General features: G+C 48.3%; 1 protein-coding gene across 1 annotated transcript in view; it reads right to left on the bottom strand.

Annotated features, from left to right (window-relative positions):
• The window catches only part of Wdr91 (WD repeat domain 91), a 34,839-nt gene that overhangs the window by 15,906 nt on the left and 3,387 nt on the right, over positions 1-15,546 (bottom strand). Inside the window, exons 4-7 of the mRNA XM_076566542.1 lie at positions 14,779-14,862; positions 13,556-13,686; positions 12,453-12,618; positions 2,649-2,807 (exon numbers count right to left, since the gene is read on the bottom strand). Of these exons, the coding sequence (XP_076422657.1) occupies positions 2,649-2,807; positions 12,453-12,618; positions 13,556-13,686; positions 14,779-14,862 (540 nt within the window). The remainder of the gene's footprint in view (positions 1-2,648; positions 2,808-12,452; positions 12,619-13,555; positions 13,687-14,778; positions 14,863-15,546) is intronic.

Raw genomic sequence — 15,546 nt, 5'->3', positions numbered from 1 at the left:
ACTGTCCTACAGACTTGCCTACAGCCCGATATTATGGAGGCATTTTCTCAACCGAGGTCCCCTCCTCTCAGATGACTCTAGCTTGTGTCAAGTTCACACAAAACTAACCAGCACACCTGAAACCTTGACAATTTGACACACAAACACATCACTGTTAACCTACAACCTTTCCTTTCTTGGTCATCCCCACAAACACACATTAATAAAAACATCACAGTATAAAACATTTCATAAACTTAAAAAGTCCCCCAGCCTTACAAATTGAAACACTTTAGAAGTTGTCTCTTTAAAAATATCTGGTCTCTTACAATCCAAAGTCCTGTAAAACTCCAAAATCTCTTTTTTAAAACTTGAAAGTCTCATAGCTGTGAGCTCCTGTAAAATCAAAAACAAGTACTTTCTTCCTTCAAGAGAGAAGAACCAGGGCACAGTCACAATGTGAACAAAGCAAAACCAAACTCCAACAGTATAAATAACTCAATGTCCAACATCTGGGATCCACTCGTGATCTTCTGGGCTCCTCCAAGGGGCTTCTCCGGCTCCGCCCTCCGCAGCACACACAGCTGGTCTTCGAAGCTCAGGCCGGCTCCACTCCACAGCTGCTGCTGCTCTTAGTGGTTGTCCCATGGCGCTGGCATCTCCAAACTGTTGGGGTCTCTTGCTACCAATAGCCTCTCCTGGCCTCTCTTCATGGTGCCAAGCCTCGACTTCTCTGTGTGACCCCTTCAATCACGGCTTCAGCTGCTACTGAGGCTGCATCTTCACCAATGGCCTCTCCTGGCCTCTCACAGTGCCAAGCCTCAGCAGCACTCCATGACCCCTTCATGTCTTCAAAACCAGTACCACCTGGGTGGCTCTTATCTACCAAGTTTGGCTACCAGCCCAAGGTACAACCTTGGTCCCCTCTGGATCACAGCTTCTGGTGGTGACTCTCAGGAAACACTTCCCAGATTTCACCTCAGTGATGCCACCGGTCTCTTCTTAACCACCGCTAATGTCTCAGCTCAAGCTGAGCAAAGGTGTCTGTTCAATGGTACCAGTCTCTGGTAAATCCCAGCTGACTCTTTAGCCCCAACTGAGCAGAAGCACAGAATCATAATTCAAAATAGCAAATGTTCAATGGCCCTGACAGTCTTTAAGTAACTGTCAAATTTCCTTCTGAAACTTCACAAGCCAGGCCTCCACTGTCCGCATTTCTCTCAACATTCAGTTCTTCCAAGCTCCCACAGAACAGCTCACCAAATTTTGAACACTTGATGGATCTTCTTGCCCAAAGTTCCAAAGTTCTTCCACAATGCTCCCAAAAATAATATGGCCAGGTCTGTCCCAGCAATAGCCCACTATCCTGGTACAAGTTTCTGTCCTAAGTTTACTACTGCTGTGATGAAACACCATGACCAAAGCAAGTTGGGGAGCAAAGGGTTTATTTGGCTTGTGTGTCCACATTGCTTTCCAAAATCAATAGAAGTCAGGACAGGAACTCAAACCAGGCAGGGTTCTGGAGGCAGACGCCGATGCAGAGATCATGGTAGGTGCTGCTTACTTGCTTGCTCCTCATGGCTTGCTCAGCCTGCTTCCTTATAGGACCGAAGACCACCAGCCCAGAGATGGCCCCATCCACAATGGGCTGGGCCCTACCACATCAATCCCTAATTAAGAAAATGCTCTACAGGCTTGCCTACCGCCCGGTATTATGGGGGCATTTTCTCAGTTGAGGTTCCCTTCTCTCAGATGACTGTAGCTTGTGTCAAGCTGACATAAAACTAACCAGCACAGGCAGGGAACAGTTTAACAGAGTTGACTGTGGGTAAGCCCCTGTGCTGAGTGACTCAGTTTATCCCTGACTTACGTCCAGATGATGATGGTACCACCCCACTTACAGCTGTGGACACTGGACTGGGGCAGAAGCTAGGCACCTTAGGGCACTGGCTGGCAGAGGGGAGAACCTGGGTGTGAAGCTAGATCTGTTGAAGGGCCTTGGCAGTGTGCCTACGCCAGCCAGCATCTCCTCCTGATGAGGGGACCAAGGAAACCGAGGCCAATGGCCAGGCATGAAGTGAGAGGCCCAACGACCTCCGCAGCAGTCCAGCATCTACCTCCCTGTGGCACCAAGAATCCTTCACCACAATCCTTTAAATGGACAAGAGGGACCAACCGGGAGAAAGCATCCAAAAGGGTGAGCCAGTAAGTCACTTGGGCTTTTAGCAGAAACAGCTTACACTATCAGCAAGAGCAGATGCTGTCTCACAGTCTCAGAGCAAGAGACCCCTGTCTCCAGAGCTCCCCACAGGGACAATACGGCTATAGCATCTAACAGAGCAAGAACACGGCTGTCAGCACAGCAGCCACGCAGCAGGGACTCCAGGGGAGCAGAAGAAAGACGCCATGGGCCACTGTGTCAGACTTGAGGAGATCAAGTCCCATGCTACCACACGCAGGTCCCCCACCGGAAGGACAGGTACAGTGGGGTCCTCAAACTCAGAGAGACCTTTCTGGCCCCTCTTGAGGAAATGCTACCAGGAGAAAAGCAGGCAAAACAGAACCCAAACACCAGTGTGATAATAACCAACCAGGCCAGAGCAGGCTCTGCCTGCCAGCAGAACCCAGAGGAACCCCGAGGGGTCCTCAGCAGCCTGGGCACCCTATACCTGGGAGGAGGAGGTGGAGAGCAGCTCCCTCCTCTCCTTGCCATGGTCCTGCAGACGCCGTTGGCGCTGATGTGTCCAGCTGGCCTCCCCAGGTGCTGGCCCGCTCAGAAGGCTCTTCCCATCCTTGGCCCCGGGCACTGGGTCCTTGCCCTTGGAAGCCTAGAGAACGAGAAGCAGGATGTGAAAAGTCTCTTCCAGGTTGTCCAGGCAGTGACTCTGGACCAGGAAGGATGCAAATGCCAGGGAGCAACTTCTCTCCCCACCAGCTCTCAGGACCAAACTGAGCTCCTCCTTGCCAGTTATCTGCTGGCTTCAGCCTGCACTCACCAGACAGAAGCAGAGAGAATCCTTTCAATCCAACAGGAATTATCAATGTTTGTTACAGTGAAGGAACCCAGTACTTACTAGTAGGCCTCAGGCCTCACACTGGGGAATACCAGCATTTCTAAGTAACAACATTTAGACAATGTTAAGTACACGCACACACACACACACACACACGCACACGCACACGCACACGCACACGCACACGCGCACACACACACACACACACACACACACACACACACACACCAGCCAATCTCCTCTGCAGTGGAAAAAGAAACACAGTAAGTCTTGTTTGGGGCCAAGTACAGGACTAAGCTGGCTATTATGAACAAATAATGAAATGCTCAGTGGCAGGGTACTTGCCTAGCAGGCAAGAAGACCTGGGTTCAATCTCAAAAGCAGCAAAATAAAACAAACAAAAAAGCCAGAATCACTAAATCATCGGGTTTAAAAATGACTAAACCACCAGGCATTTTTAATAGAACTTATCTAGAAACGCAAGGATTTCAGTGTAAGGTAAATTAGAAAGGAAAGCCAATGATATTTTCCTAGCATTTTTTTTTCACACCGAGAGTGATAAGGTCCAAGTTGATAGCAAAGGGATGAATGTAGTAATTCACACCCACTCCACGACATCACTCCGCTTCCCATTAGAGAGGGAGGTGAGGATAACAGTTAGCGGGGAGTGCTGGGGCACCATGGTGTCCTCACGTGCCAGCCTTCACCACACAGAACTCCTGGTCTCCCATTTCCTGACCCAGAGGGCAAGGAGGAACTCCCAGAAGTAGTCCCCTGACCTCCACACCTGTGTTGCAGTAAACGCATGCACATGACTATCTGTCTCTTTTCCTCTCTCTCTTTCATACACACATACACACACATACATACACACACACACACACACACACACACACACACACACACACACACGTTTTAATTTTTTTTTAATCTGAACTGAGATTCCATTTTATACACATCATGCTGGCACCAGCTCCGGGCTTGGGCACCAGACGCTGCGGGTGAGGCTCTGGAAAACAAGGAACTCCCATCCACTCCCTATGGGAAGTGAGAAAACCCAAACGGAGACGCTAGGGAAGACAGAGTTCTTTATGCCACCCTTTCATAGGTCAGTGAGGTAGGTAGGAAGTGGGCAGGAACAACATGGATAAAACATCAGTGAGAACGAAGCCACAGTACAATCAACGTTAACGCCGTCAATCAAATCCCTACAATGCAGGCTGAGATGGAGTCCCTGGACGGACAGGGCCTAGAGCGACGACAGGTGCTGCTTGATGACGACACCTGCCCACCAGGACATTCAGCCCTTCTGAGAGTTTCTTTCAACCATCAAGCTCCCCTCACACTATCTATAATCCCCACCTGACAGCAGCCGGCAGCCTGCACGGCCCTGGCTATCGACAGCTAACCATGAGTGCAGGCACTGACGGTGAGGTGAGGCTGCAGGGCCCGCGAGTGTCTGCCAGGACAGCTCTGACATCAGCCACTCTCGTTCTAGGACAGGCTGGCTGTTCCCTATCCACCAAGCTGAAGACCAAAAGTGTTTTGGGTTTCATTTTTTCAACTTCAGAATATTTGCAGACATATTATGACATATCTTGGGGTTGTGACCTGCATCTAAACATGAAACTCATTTATGCTTCATATACTTTTTATACACACAGCATAGAGGTAATTTTATATAACAGTTTTAAAGGTCTGGGGATTTAGTGGTAGAGTGCTTGCCTATCGTGTGCACAGCCCCAGATTTGGCACCTGGTACTGGAAAACAAATAAAACAAAAACAAACCCCACCCTGGATAGTTCACATTCCACATTCCTGAACTACAGAGGCCTGACGTATATAAGGAGAACGTCTAAGGAACTATTTTGCTGACAATTTCATTTAACAGAAAGGAAAGGAAAAGATCCACCACACTGGGCCCATCACAGACTCACAAGAGAAGCTAGCTGGCTACGCTCATGTGACAAAATGTCTTGAGGAAAGGGTGACTCGGTCAGGATGTGTGAAGGAAACGGGATCCCAGCACAGGGAGACACGGGCTTTGGGAACATAGCTCAGAACATCCAGAGAAAAGAAGAGATTTTAAAAGGAAAAGGGTGCCCATGTGTGGGACAGCAGATCTGAGGGGAGAAACGCTGGTCACTGGATGTCCACAGAGAAAGCAAACGGTTCCAGGAATGAGTGGTGCATTCGAGTCATAAAGAGTAATGCAGACCTACCCGAAAGTGTGAGAACTGGGCTGCAGAGAGGCCTCCGCCGCACAGGCGTGAGGATCTGAGGTGAGCGCTACCACCCACATTTGAAAAATAAAACTCAATAAAGCCCGGGGTGGAAGTGTGTGCTCATGATCCCAGTGCTGGGGCAGCGGAGACAGGAGATCCCCGGGGCTCGCCGTCCTATTCATGAGGTCCAAGCCAGGTGAGAGACCCTGTCTCAAAAAGAGGTGGATGGCACCTGAGGATTGACACCCAAAGTTGTCCTCCGGCTTCCATGTACGCACATGTACACCTGCACACACACGCACCCGCACACACATCAGCAAAGTACTAGGTAAGTTAAGTCACAGGCTGTGCAGAAGCCCTGACAATAATAAGCTGAAGACACGGCTAGGGACTTGGTGTGGAGAAGAGAAGAAAGGAAGGGTCTATGAAGGGTTAAGATTGCGTGGCCGACTGATAACAGCTAAGGCCGAAGCACTTCTCCTCTGTGGATTTTCCCCTCCTCTCCTCACACATGGAGAATTTCTTATCAACTGTACTCATGACTGTTCCCCTCCAGACAAAAAGAGAGACACTGCCGGTCTGCTAGAAACCTTAGAGAGCAAGAACGGTAAGCTACACCACTCAGACATGGCCCATGTGAATTCCAAGGATTAGAAATGTGCCAATAGCTGTGGATGGGTCCTGGGAAGACACGTGCCAGTGAGAGCAAGTGTCTGCTCCTAAGACGGGCTTGGGAAGAATGGCGTGAGGAAGGGGTCTGTTCAAGTGGGGGGCACTGTTGAGGACAAGGTCTGCTGTGGCCACATGCTTCTTCAGATAATGATCTGAGGCCATAGAGCAGGCACCGACAGCCACATCACATCTCTAGACGGCTGCCTATCTCATGCCGTGTCTGTTATCCATGGACCACAGGGTACCCCGCCTCTGCACAAGAAGGGAGGGAGAGAGCACTGGGAACTCTCCTCTGCTCATTTATTCCCAGTGAGCAGTGTCCTTCCCTCTTCAACGTGTGGTGCTGAGGGGGCTCCATTCAGATGGTACGGAGGCTGCAGACTCTCTGGCTGGGGCAAGAGCCCTCTAAGACCTCCCCAGTCAAAGCAGAGCACCCGCAGCAAGACCCAGAGAGGTGGTGGCTCAGGTGTCAAGACACTTGTCACATATCCCCAATGACCAGAGTTAAGTCCCCAGAACTCACGGTGGAAGGAGACAACTGGTTCCTGAACACTGTCCTCTGACCTCCACACATGTGCCATGGTGTGTGTGCACGTGCACGCGCACACACACACACACACACACACACACACACACACACACAAATAATAATAATAATATATAGACATATATTATATAATACATATTTTATATAACATTGTATCATATAGAACATAATATACATTATATTTTATAATATAATATTATGATGATAATAATAATAATTTTTATCTTTAAAAAGAAAAAAAACCCAGCAAGAAATAAAAAGGGATCCTTCCCTCACAAGTAAGGAAGGCATGGGGGTCGTTCAATATATTACCACACCAGAGCCCCGAAATTTCTATTTTCCAAAATGAAAATACAAATGGGTATGAACAAAGGGGATACAGTAAAATAAGAAGAGGGGCCTTTCAACAAAAGAGTCATTGATACCAAGAGATCACGGGCCTAAGTGTGACTTCTCAGCTGAGGCTGGGGATGAGAAGACAGCGTCCTTCAACGCTAACTGTGGTGGGTACGAGATACCAATATAGCAGGTATTGTAAAGATACCTTTAGAAAGGAGGTAAATGTGTGTCTACATGGCTATAAATGTGTGCAACTTTAAAAAATGTTTTCCGTGACATCACTAGTCACTGGAAGTTTTAAGGACAAACCTCCTAAAAATCCTAGTGGATGGGGCTGGAGAGATGCTCGGGATTAAGAACACTTACTGCTCTTGCAGAGAACACAGGTTCAGTTCCTGGCACCCACAAAGGGCCTCACAACCGTCTATAACTCCAGGCCCAGGGTACCCAACGCCCTCCTCTGGCCTCTGCAGGCACCAGGCATGCATGTGGTGCATAGACATACTTGTAGGCAGACATACATAAAATAGGCCTTAAAATCAAAAGCCCTAACAAGTGGATTAATACAACATTTAGATGATCTAAATTCTATCCAGTCATAACCTGCCTGGCTCCCAGCAGTTCAGAAGAGGTGTCTGTAGCCTGTCTTTTGTGATTTGCTCCTTCTGGAGACAGACGCATGGTGACTTATCAGTGCCTCAGAACATACAGAAGGACTCCAAAATCACAGTTCCTAGAGAGTCGTCGAGCGTTGGTGGGAAACAGGTCTCATCTGAAGGCCAAGGTCACCCAGAAGACAGGGTCTCATAGCACCCACACTGTAGACAGGCACCCTTTCCCATCCTGCCCAGCTCCGTGGACACAGGCCCAGGCCAGCTGTCCCTCGCACTGGTGTCTCAGTGGGGAAGAGGGCATTTGCAGAGGTTGTGGGCGCTTTCTTTCTGTACGTGACAGCCAAATGGGGCTGTGTCCACAATACGGTAATTCCCACCTGCTGCCCCCGACTCACGGAGTGGGTGTGAAGGGCCCAGAATTACTGCTCAAGGGAAGGATGCAGAGAGCGGAAGTCCCAGCCTCCCCACTGTTGTTGACAATTGTTGGCTCTCACAGTTACAGAGCCCAGAAGACTTTGGGAACTGTGGTTTAGAGGTACCCCCCTCACTCCCAATTCTGCCTCCAGATTTCTACTGAAACCCTGCAGAGCGTGTGTCCACAATGGAATGAAGCCAGATGTCACGGCTCTGCCCTGTAAGCGCAGCACTCAGAAGGCTGAGGCAGGAGGATTGCCAGAATTTGGGGCCAGCCTGAGCAACAAGTGTGGGACTCCATCTCACTAATAATAACAATAGCAACAATAACAATAATTCTACGACCATTTCAGTAAGAGTGATCATAATTTCCATGACCTGTCATGAGCAGGCAAAATGCTGTGAGTAAAATTTACAGCACTCTATGTAAATAAAACTTCAAGGAGGAAAGTCTATTAACTCTATATGTCGCTCACTTAACAATAAAATAGCATTTGTGTTTTCTGTGTGCTCATCCTTTCACAGAGAAGAAAAAAGAATTCTGGGATGGTGAGGAAAGATGGAGCGTAACACGCACTGCTGGCCCAGCAAGCTGGTGTAGAGCCCTGTCAGTGCCTTCGGAGTCCACAGGGACACACGGTCACATCACAGGAAGTGCCCCACCATGTACTGCATTTGACTACAACACTATCTGAACATCACTTACGACAAAAGGACAGAGACATCAGAATGTCGTCGTCCCTCCCTCCCTCTCTCCCTCCTTCCCTCCCTCCCTCGCTCCGCCCCCCACAGGAGGAGCTCCGTATGGGAGGGATATCGCCATGGCAACCAGAGTAAACAGAAAGTGTGGTGGACAGAGAAGCTCAGGACACTGGGAAAGAGAAGGGTGGCTCTAAACAAGAAGCCCCCTTCTGTGTGGCCTGGGGGACAAGCTAAGGTCACCAAAGGTTTAACTCAGGAGATAAAGGGCTTGTACTGAGAGCTACCGGCAAGCAAATGCCCAGCTTAGAGAGCAGTGAGAGCCACAGCACAGGAGACTCCAGTCTGATGTGCAGCAGGACGGGAGAGGAGTGACCCTGAAATCTACTTCCAGCTCTAAAGCCCTGTCGTTGCCTGGAACCTCAAATCTACAAGTTATTTTTAGAATTGAAGCAAATGCTGAGCCTAAATAACCTACCATCAACTGGAAACAGCAAATGAGGATATTGGGGGGACGGCTCAGAGGGAAAAGTGCCTCCCACGGGAGCATGAGGACCTGAGGTCAGTTCCCTAGCACCCATGGTGAACTCCAGGCTCAAAAACTAAGACACTTGATGTCAACCTCTGTCCTCAATATACACACACATACACCCACACACTCGAGTACACGTGTACTGCAAAGAGACACATACATACAAAAAATTAAAAATAACAATAATAGAAAATGGCCTAGTCAAAAGAAGCCAAAACTATACAATGGAAAAAAGAAAGTATCTTCAACAAACGGTGCTGGCATAACTGGATGTCAACATGTAAAAGATTACAAATAGATCCATATCTGTCACCATGCACAAAACTCAAGTCCAAGTGGATCAAAGACCTCAACATAAATCCAGTTACACTTAACCTGATAGAAGAGAAAGTAGGAAGTACTCTTGAATGCATTGGCACAGGAGATCACTTCCTAAATATAACACCAGTAGCACAGACACTGAGCACAACAATTAATAAATGGGACCTCTTGAAACTGAGAAGCTTTTGTAGAGTAAAAGACATGGTCAATAAGACAAAAAGACAGCCTACAGAATGGGAAAAGACCTTCACCAACCCCACATCTGACAAAGGACTGATCTCCAAAGTATATAAAGAACTCAAGAAACTAGACATCAAAATACTAAACAATCCAATTAAAAAAATGGGCTAAAGAGCTAAACAGAGAATTCACAAAACAAGAATCACAAATGGCTGAAAGACATTTAGGAAATGCTCAACATCCTTAGTCATCAGGGAATGCAAATCAAAACCACTCTGAGATACCATCTTACATCTGTCAGAATGGCTACGATCAAAAACACTAATGACAGTCTACGTTGGAGAGGATGTGGAGCAAAGGGAACACTCCTCCACTATTGGTGGGAATGCAAACTTGTACAACTGTGGAAATCAGTATGGCAGTTTCTCAGAAAATTGGGAATTGATCTACCTCAAGACCCAGCCATACCACTCTTGGGCATCTACCCAAGGAATGCTGATTCATACCATAAAGATACATGCTCAACTATGTTCATAGCAGCATTATTCATAATGGCCAGAACCTGGAAACAACCTAGATGCTCGTCAACTAAAGAATGGATTAAGAAAATATGGTACATATACACAATAGAGTACTACTCAGCAGAGAAAAACAATGAAAGCATGAAATTTGCAGGCAAATGGATGGAACTAGAAAATATCATCCTGAGTGAGGTAACCCAAACCCAGAAGGACAAACATGGTATGTACCCACTCATAAGTGGATTCTAGATATAAAGCAAAGAACAATCAGACTGCAACCCACAGAACCAGGGAGGCTATGTAGCAGGGGGGACCCTAGGATGACTGTGGCTTATAATAAGTTTTGGTTTTACTCAATCACTGGGCAAGCCTCAATCAAACATTTCACCATTAGGATAAGAATTTATACTGTTTCAAGCTTATAATAGAAAATAAAATAAAATAAAAAATAATAAAAAAATTTAAAGAAAAAAAAGACTTAGTCAATTATTTTTTTCAGATTGTAGACAGCTGTGGTCTCCTTTAGGGATCTGGAAAGTGCACTGAATATACAACACAATGACCAAACTTGGGTGTGATTGTATTTTAGAGGCAGCTAACAAATGCTTCCATGAGAACTGCACATTTTTACCCTCACCTTTAGCTGTAAACTGCACAAAAAAAATACACCATGCCATTCAGCTTAACTATGTGACTCATAATTCCTGAACTTATCAAAACCATGGTCACGGGCCTATCCAAAACAGTCTTTGTGTTTGCTCTCAACCTGAATGAAGCTGGATTTCAAGAGACTCAACACTCCACCCACCATCTATCAAGCTTCTAAAATGCTGCCCGCTGAGAGAGACCCAGAAAGCAGACAGCAGAGCACGCCTAGCTGCATTCTGAAAGACCCGAAGTTCTACTTGTGAGATTTGAACTTTCAGAAAAGCAATGGCACAGGTACCTCTGACTGATTTATGACTGTCTGCACCCTCAGGGATGCTGAGGGGGCAGTCACGGGGGGTGGGGGGGGTGGGGGGGGCAGTTACACCGCATTGACAGTCCTTGAGATCTCAGGGCTGATTCCTAGGACCTTCAGAAGCCCAGCTCCTACCGAACTTCACTGTTTAGCCTCTGCTGGGCACTGCCTCTGCTGGGCACTGCTGATACCAAGGGCACTTCTGTCGGCTCTACTCCTTCCCTAAGAGTCAACACTGCTAATTATCCCAAGCAAACTGGGGAGAGTTTAATGAGCCAGAAGTAAAAAGAAAGTTGCCTGAGTCCAGAGCCCATGTTGTCTTCCCCAGGGTCCCGCTCAGTGTCTCCCGCTCAACAATATTAACTCATACACAGTCCTGTGGCCATCTGGTGCAGACTCCCAGCATGCTGGGCACAAGCTGACTCCTAAACTGCTCCAAGGGAGGTGGAGGAGGAAGGTATAGGCTGTGACAATTTGCCCTCTCAGTAACTAGTAAAAACACATAAAAAGAGAAACCGAGGTCCCTTTTACATCTTCTACGTGCTGACATCCAGTTATGCCAGCACCGTTTGTTGAAGATACTTTCTTTCTTCCATTGTATAGTTTTGGCTTCTTTTGACTAAGTCATTTTCTATGGTTATTAAATCAAGTGGGACTCTTGGCTGCTCTGGACATAAGCTGGCATCAAAGGCCTCTTACCATATACCATTCAATTGAAGGATGGTAGAAATCCTTTGCAGAATCAGCAAATACCACATTTAAATGAAGGCACGGACTTAAGGACAGCTCTTTGATTTACTGTTTGGCCCGACACTTGTTTTATATCACTCAAAATTCAAAACTCCATAACTGTCAGAATTCACACTTGAGCTACCTAAACACTCAAAACCCCTTATGAGTTCACAGGAAGCCTAAGCAAAGGGAAGGGACCCCTCCAAACCTCCTCTCTGCCACCATCTGTCACTTCACTAATGGAGCATGGCAGACTGAGAGTGGTCACAGACGTGACCGGGGGGGGGGGGGGGGGGGGGGGGGGGGGCGGAAGGCCGAGAGCGAGGGCCTGAGGTTCAATGAGCTCCACTGTGGGCATGTCCACGCACACGCTGCCCTCCATCCCAGCATCACGCCCTTCACTGCCAGCCAGAGGTGAGATGGGAAAGGGGTTTATTAGGTGGATTTTCTGGTTTTCCCCCTCAATCCCTCCTCTACAGTCTTATCTCTGTTCTCCTCCTGCAAAGAATGCCCGGGTCTACAAGGTTGGGCGGGAGGCTGGAAGGGAGAAGAAAGAAAAGGAGAAATGAATTTGGGACCTCATAGCACATCCAAAACTTTGGCCCTGAGAAAAGGACCCACGAGTTCATGTGTGACAAGGAGTCCTGAGTGAGACGGTAGAAGTATTTTGACAAGCACACAAAGGCAGGGCCCACACTCACCTGACTGCTGAGAGAGTCTTTCTTGGCTGAACTCTGAGTCTGAGGGGGGCCTTGGGCAGGTGACAGCCTTGAAGGGCTCTTCTTACTCTGAGGTAGCAGTGAGGACAGGAAGCCCACTCGAGGCGACTGGGAGAGGGAGGCAGTCCTCTGGCTGCACACCATGGCTCTGGCCAAGTAAACACACCACAGCGTTAGGGCCTGGAGGGGAATGAGGAGGATCCAAGAACATAGAACTCCCGGCCCAGGTCAGTGACTGGGGCCTTGGCTAGGTTCTGAGGCCTGGGCTTGAAGGTGGCACGATCTTTGGGACCATTTCCTGAACAAAGAACCAGAAGTTCATCTGCCCCAAAAGTGCAGTCTGTGGCTCTTAGAGAGAGACCCAGGAGAGCTCAGAATGCCTTGTCCGAAGGCTGCTGGCCGCACATCCACACATTTCTACCGAGCACCTGACTGTATTAATCCAAATGGGGATGAGCCGGGGCGAGACAGGATGGGATGCAAAGACTTAGCATGAAAAAAAAAAAAGGTAGGGCAGCTCATTATGTGTGGCTGTCATTTGCTCTGCACTGGGATAGTTTGAGAATATGAAGTTACATAAAATATGCCACTAAAATAAACTGTTTGTCTCCTTCTACTTTCTCTACGCATCTACTAAAAACCTTCTCATTGCATCTTTGATGAGCACTTGACTTCCAGCTACATAACCACTGCCTCCCTTCTATCACCTCAGACTTCTGCTTCAACTGGCTGTTCTTCAAAGGTCACTCCAACTTCTCCCCCATACTGCCTACCTCTTTACACCCTCAGCAGCTTCTCCTGAGGAACATCCCCACCTGTGGTGACCAATCCTTCCATCCCATGAAGCAGCTTCTCAGGACTCCACCACCACGGACCCTGACACAGCTGTATGGTTCTCCATCCCGGGAAAATCTTAGAGAACAGGGGCCTTACCAACTCGGAACCAGGTTTGCCAAAGCCCCCTCTGGCAATTCTCCCTCGGCAGACACAGGGGGCCACCAGGGAGGAAGTCAGTGTGATGTTCAGAAGAGCAGAGACAGCAGCCCCTCCCCCCCCCCAACCCTGACACCCTCAGGCACACTCACAGCTCCGAGTCCCCAAGGCGGTCCATACTGGAGACATAAGGTGGGAGTTTGTGTTGGACCAAGGCCTCTTCCTCTTCCTGCTGCTGCTCTTCCTTCTTGAGCCGATGGATTTCAGCTTGCAATGCAAAAAGCTATGGAGGGGCGAAGCTCGGTTAGCCAGTGACCTCACGTGACCTTCCCTCTACTCAGGGAGCTTCCCTGACACGCCACATCCAAACCCAGCTGTAAGGAACACTTCTGCTCATCAAACAGTGGGAAAATAAGAGTCACAGCTGATAATGGACTTCAGGGGGTTGAGAAAGCCAGACACCCTTAGACACCCAAAACCACCGTGTTGTCTTCTTTTTATCATTTGATTTACTTCCTCTAATCACTTGACTTGTTTCTTCCTGAATTCACTGGGGGAGCGGGGATCCTGCTTTGATGTTTGGAATCTGCAAAATGGGCCTTTGAAACTTGCAGAGAAAAATATTTTTAATGCATTATGGTATTACAGCATCTTTAGCCCTTGCCTGGAGACAACGAGGCAGCATCCAAAAATCTCAAACCCCCAAATAGCTTAAAAGCTTCCTTTTCCCAAAAATATCACTGACACGGATCTTCATTTCAAGATGGGGAGACTCCTCAGGCAAAATGTAAAGGCAAGCCCCGGCATCTTGGAGCTAGTCTTTCATCAAATATGTCGCTGAATCAGAACAATTGTATCCGGGTTATAAACAATATATGTGTGGCTCTAAGGAAAAAGACTGGGAAGATAATTGACAGATGGGGGCTGGAGAGATGGCTCAGCAGTTAAGAGTGAGTGTTGACCTTGCAGAGGACCCGAGCACCCACATCCAGTGGATCACAGGAGGGGAACTCCAACTCCAAGGGATCTGACACCCTCTCTGGCCTGCAGGGGCACCTACACCCGCATCCACACACCACACACGTCATTTAAAGGAAAAAGATGAAAACATCCAAGGTGTGCCGTGTTGCCAAACACACACCGTCTTTCCCTTTTCACAAGCTGGTTCTTGTTGCCACACTGCTCATGCAGCACACCCCCGATTCCAAGCGTGACTCTCACCTCTGGTTATCAGGGCGGGCACAGCCCCAGATCCCCAAGCCTGGTGACTCACTTTTCATCTGAGAGCAGTTCACCTTCTCTATATTTAACCAGCTCTCCGCTGCTACCCAGAAGCAGAAGTGCTTCCCAGCTGCCAACCTGACTCAGAACGAACCTTCTGACGCAGAACTTCATTTTCTTCTTGAACCTGGTTGGTCCTCTGGCACTCCGCATCGAAGTTCAGGATCACGGGGACAGGTGCATAAGGTTAAAGAATAAGTCTGCCCAGAAAGATTTCCAAATCCTTCCCAGTGAAACACTCGACTATGAGACACAGGGAACAGAGGAGAGAACGGGCATTGTGGGAAGGCAAGAGTCTCTTCCAGTCCCTGGGCCTGCTACTCCAGACCACCTGACTCCTTTGGACTCAGAGACACATGACCAACTGCCTAGCCATCCCTTGCATAAGACAGAAATCCAAACTCGGTCATTTCCCCCAGCACCAGCAGTAAAGAGCTAGCATTCAGTGGACTTCACAGTCTACCCTTTAGCAAGGTCAATGCCAGCAACCCAGCTAAAAGCCACACCGGAAGCAGGATCAGCCACTTCTCCAGGCTGTATCTCTCCCTGGCAAAAATTTAGATGGACAAACCATTCTGCAGACTGCATAGCCACACTCGCCCCAGGAACAACCAACCACACTCCAGCTTAGGGTACCGGTTCTTCCCCGCTGCTGCCCAGAGTTCTACTGGAATCACAGAGCATGTAGGGCCTGTCTTCGGAAAGCAAACTGTAGTTCCAATATGCATGACCTACTTTGCAGGGTCATGACCTGTTTTGCACTGAAAGGATAATGAGCAACAGGTTCCAGCTGCCCTGGAGAGCCCAGGTGGCCATGCTAAGTTCTTTGGAAAGTCCTCAGGAGAAGCAGGAAGGAGAAAGG

This window comes from Peromyscus maniculatus, chromosome 3, assembly GCF_049852395.1.
Source record: "Peromyscus maniculatus bairdii isolate BWxNUB_F1_BW_parent chromosome 3, HU_Pman_BW_mat_3.1, whole genome shotgun sequence".
NCBI classification, from domain to species: Eukaryota; Metazoa; Chordata; class Mammalia; order Rodentia; family Cricetidae; genus Peromyscus; species Peromyscus maniculatus.
This window is presented reverse-complemented; position numbering and strand designations above follow the sequence as displayed.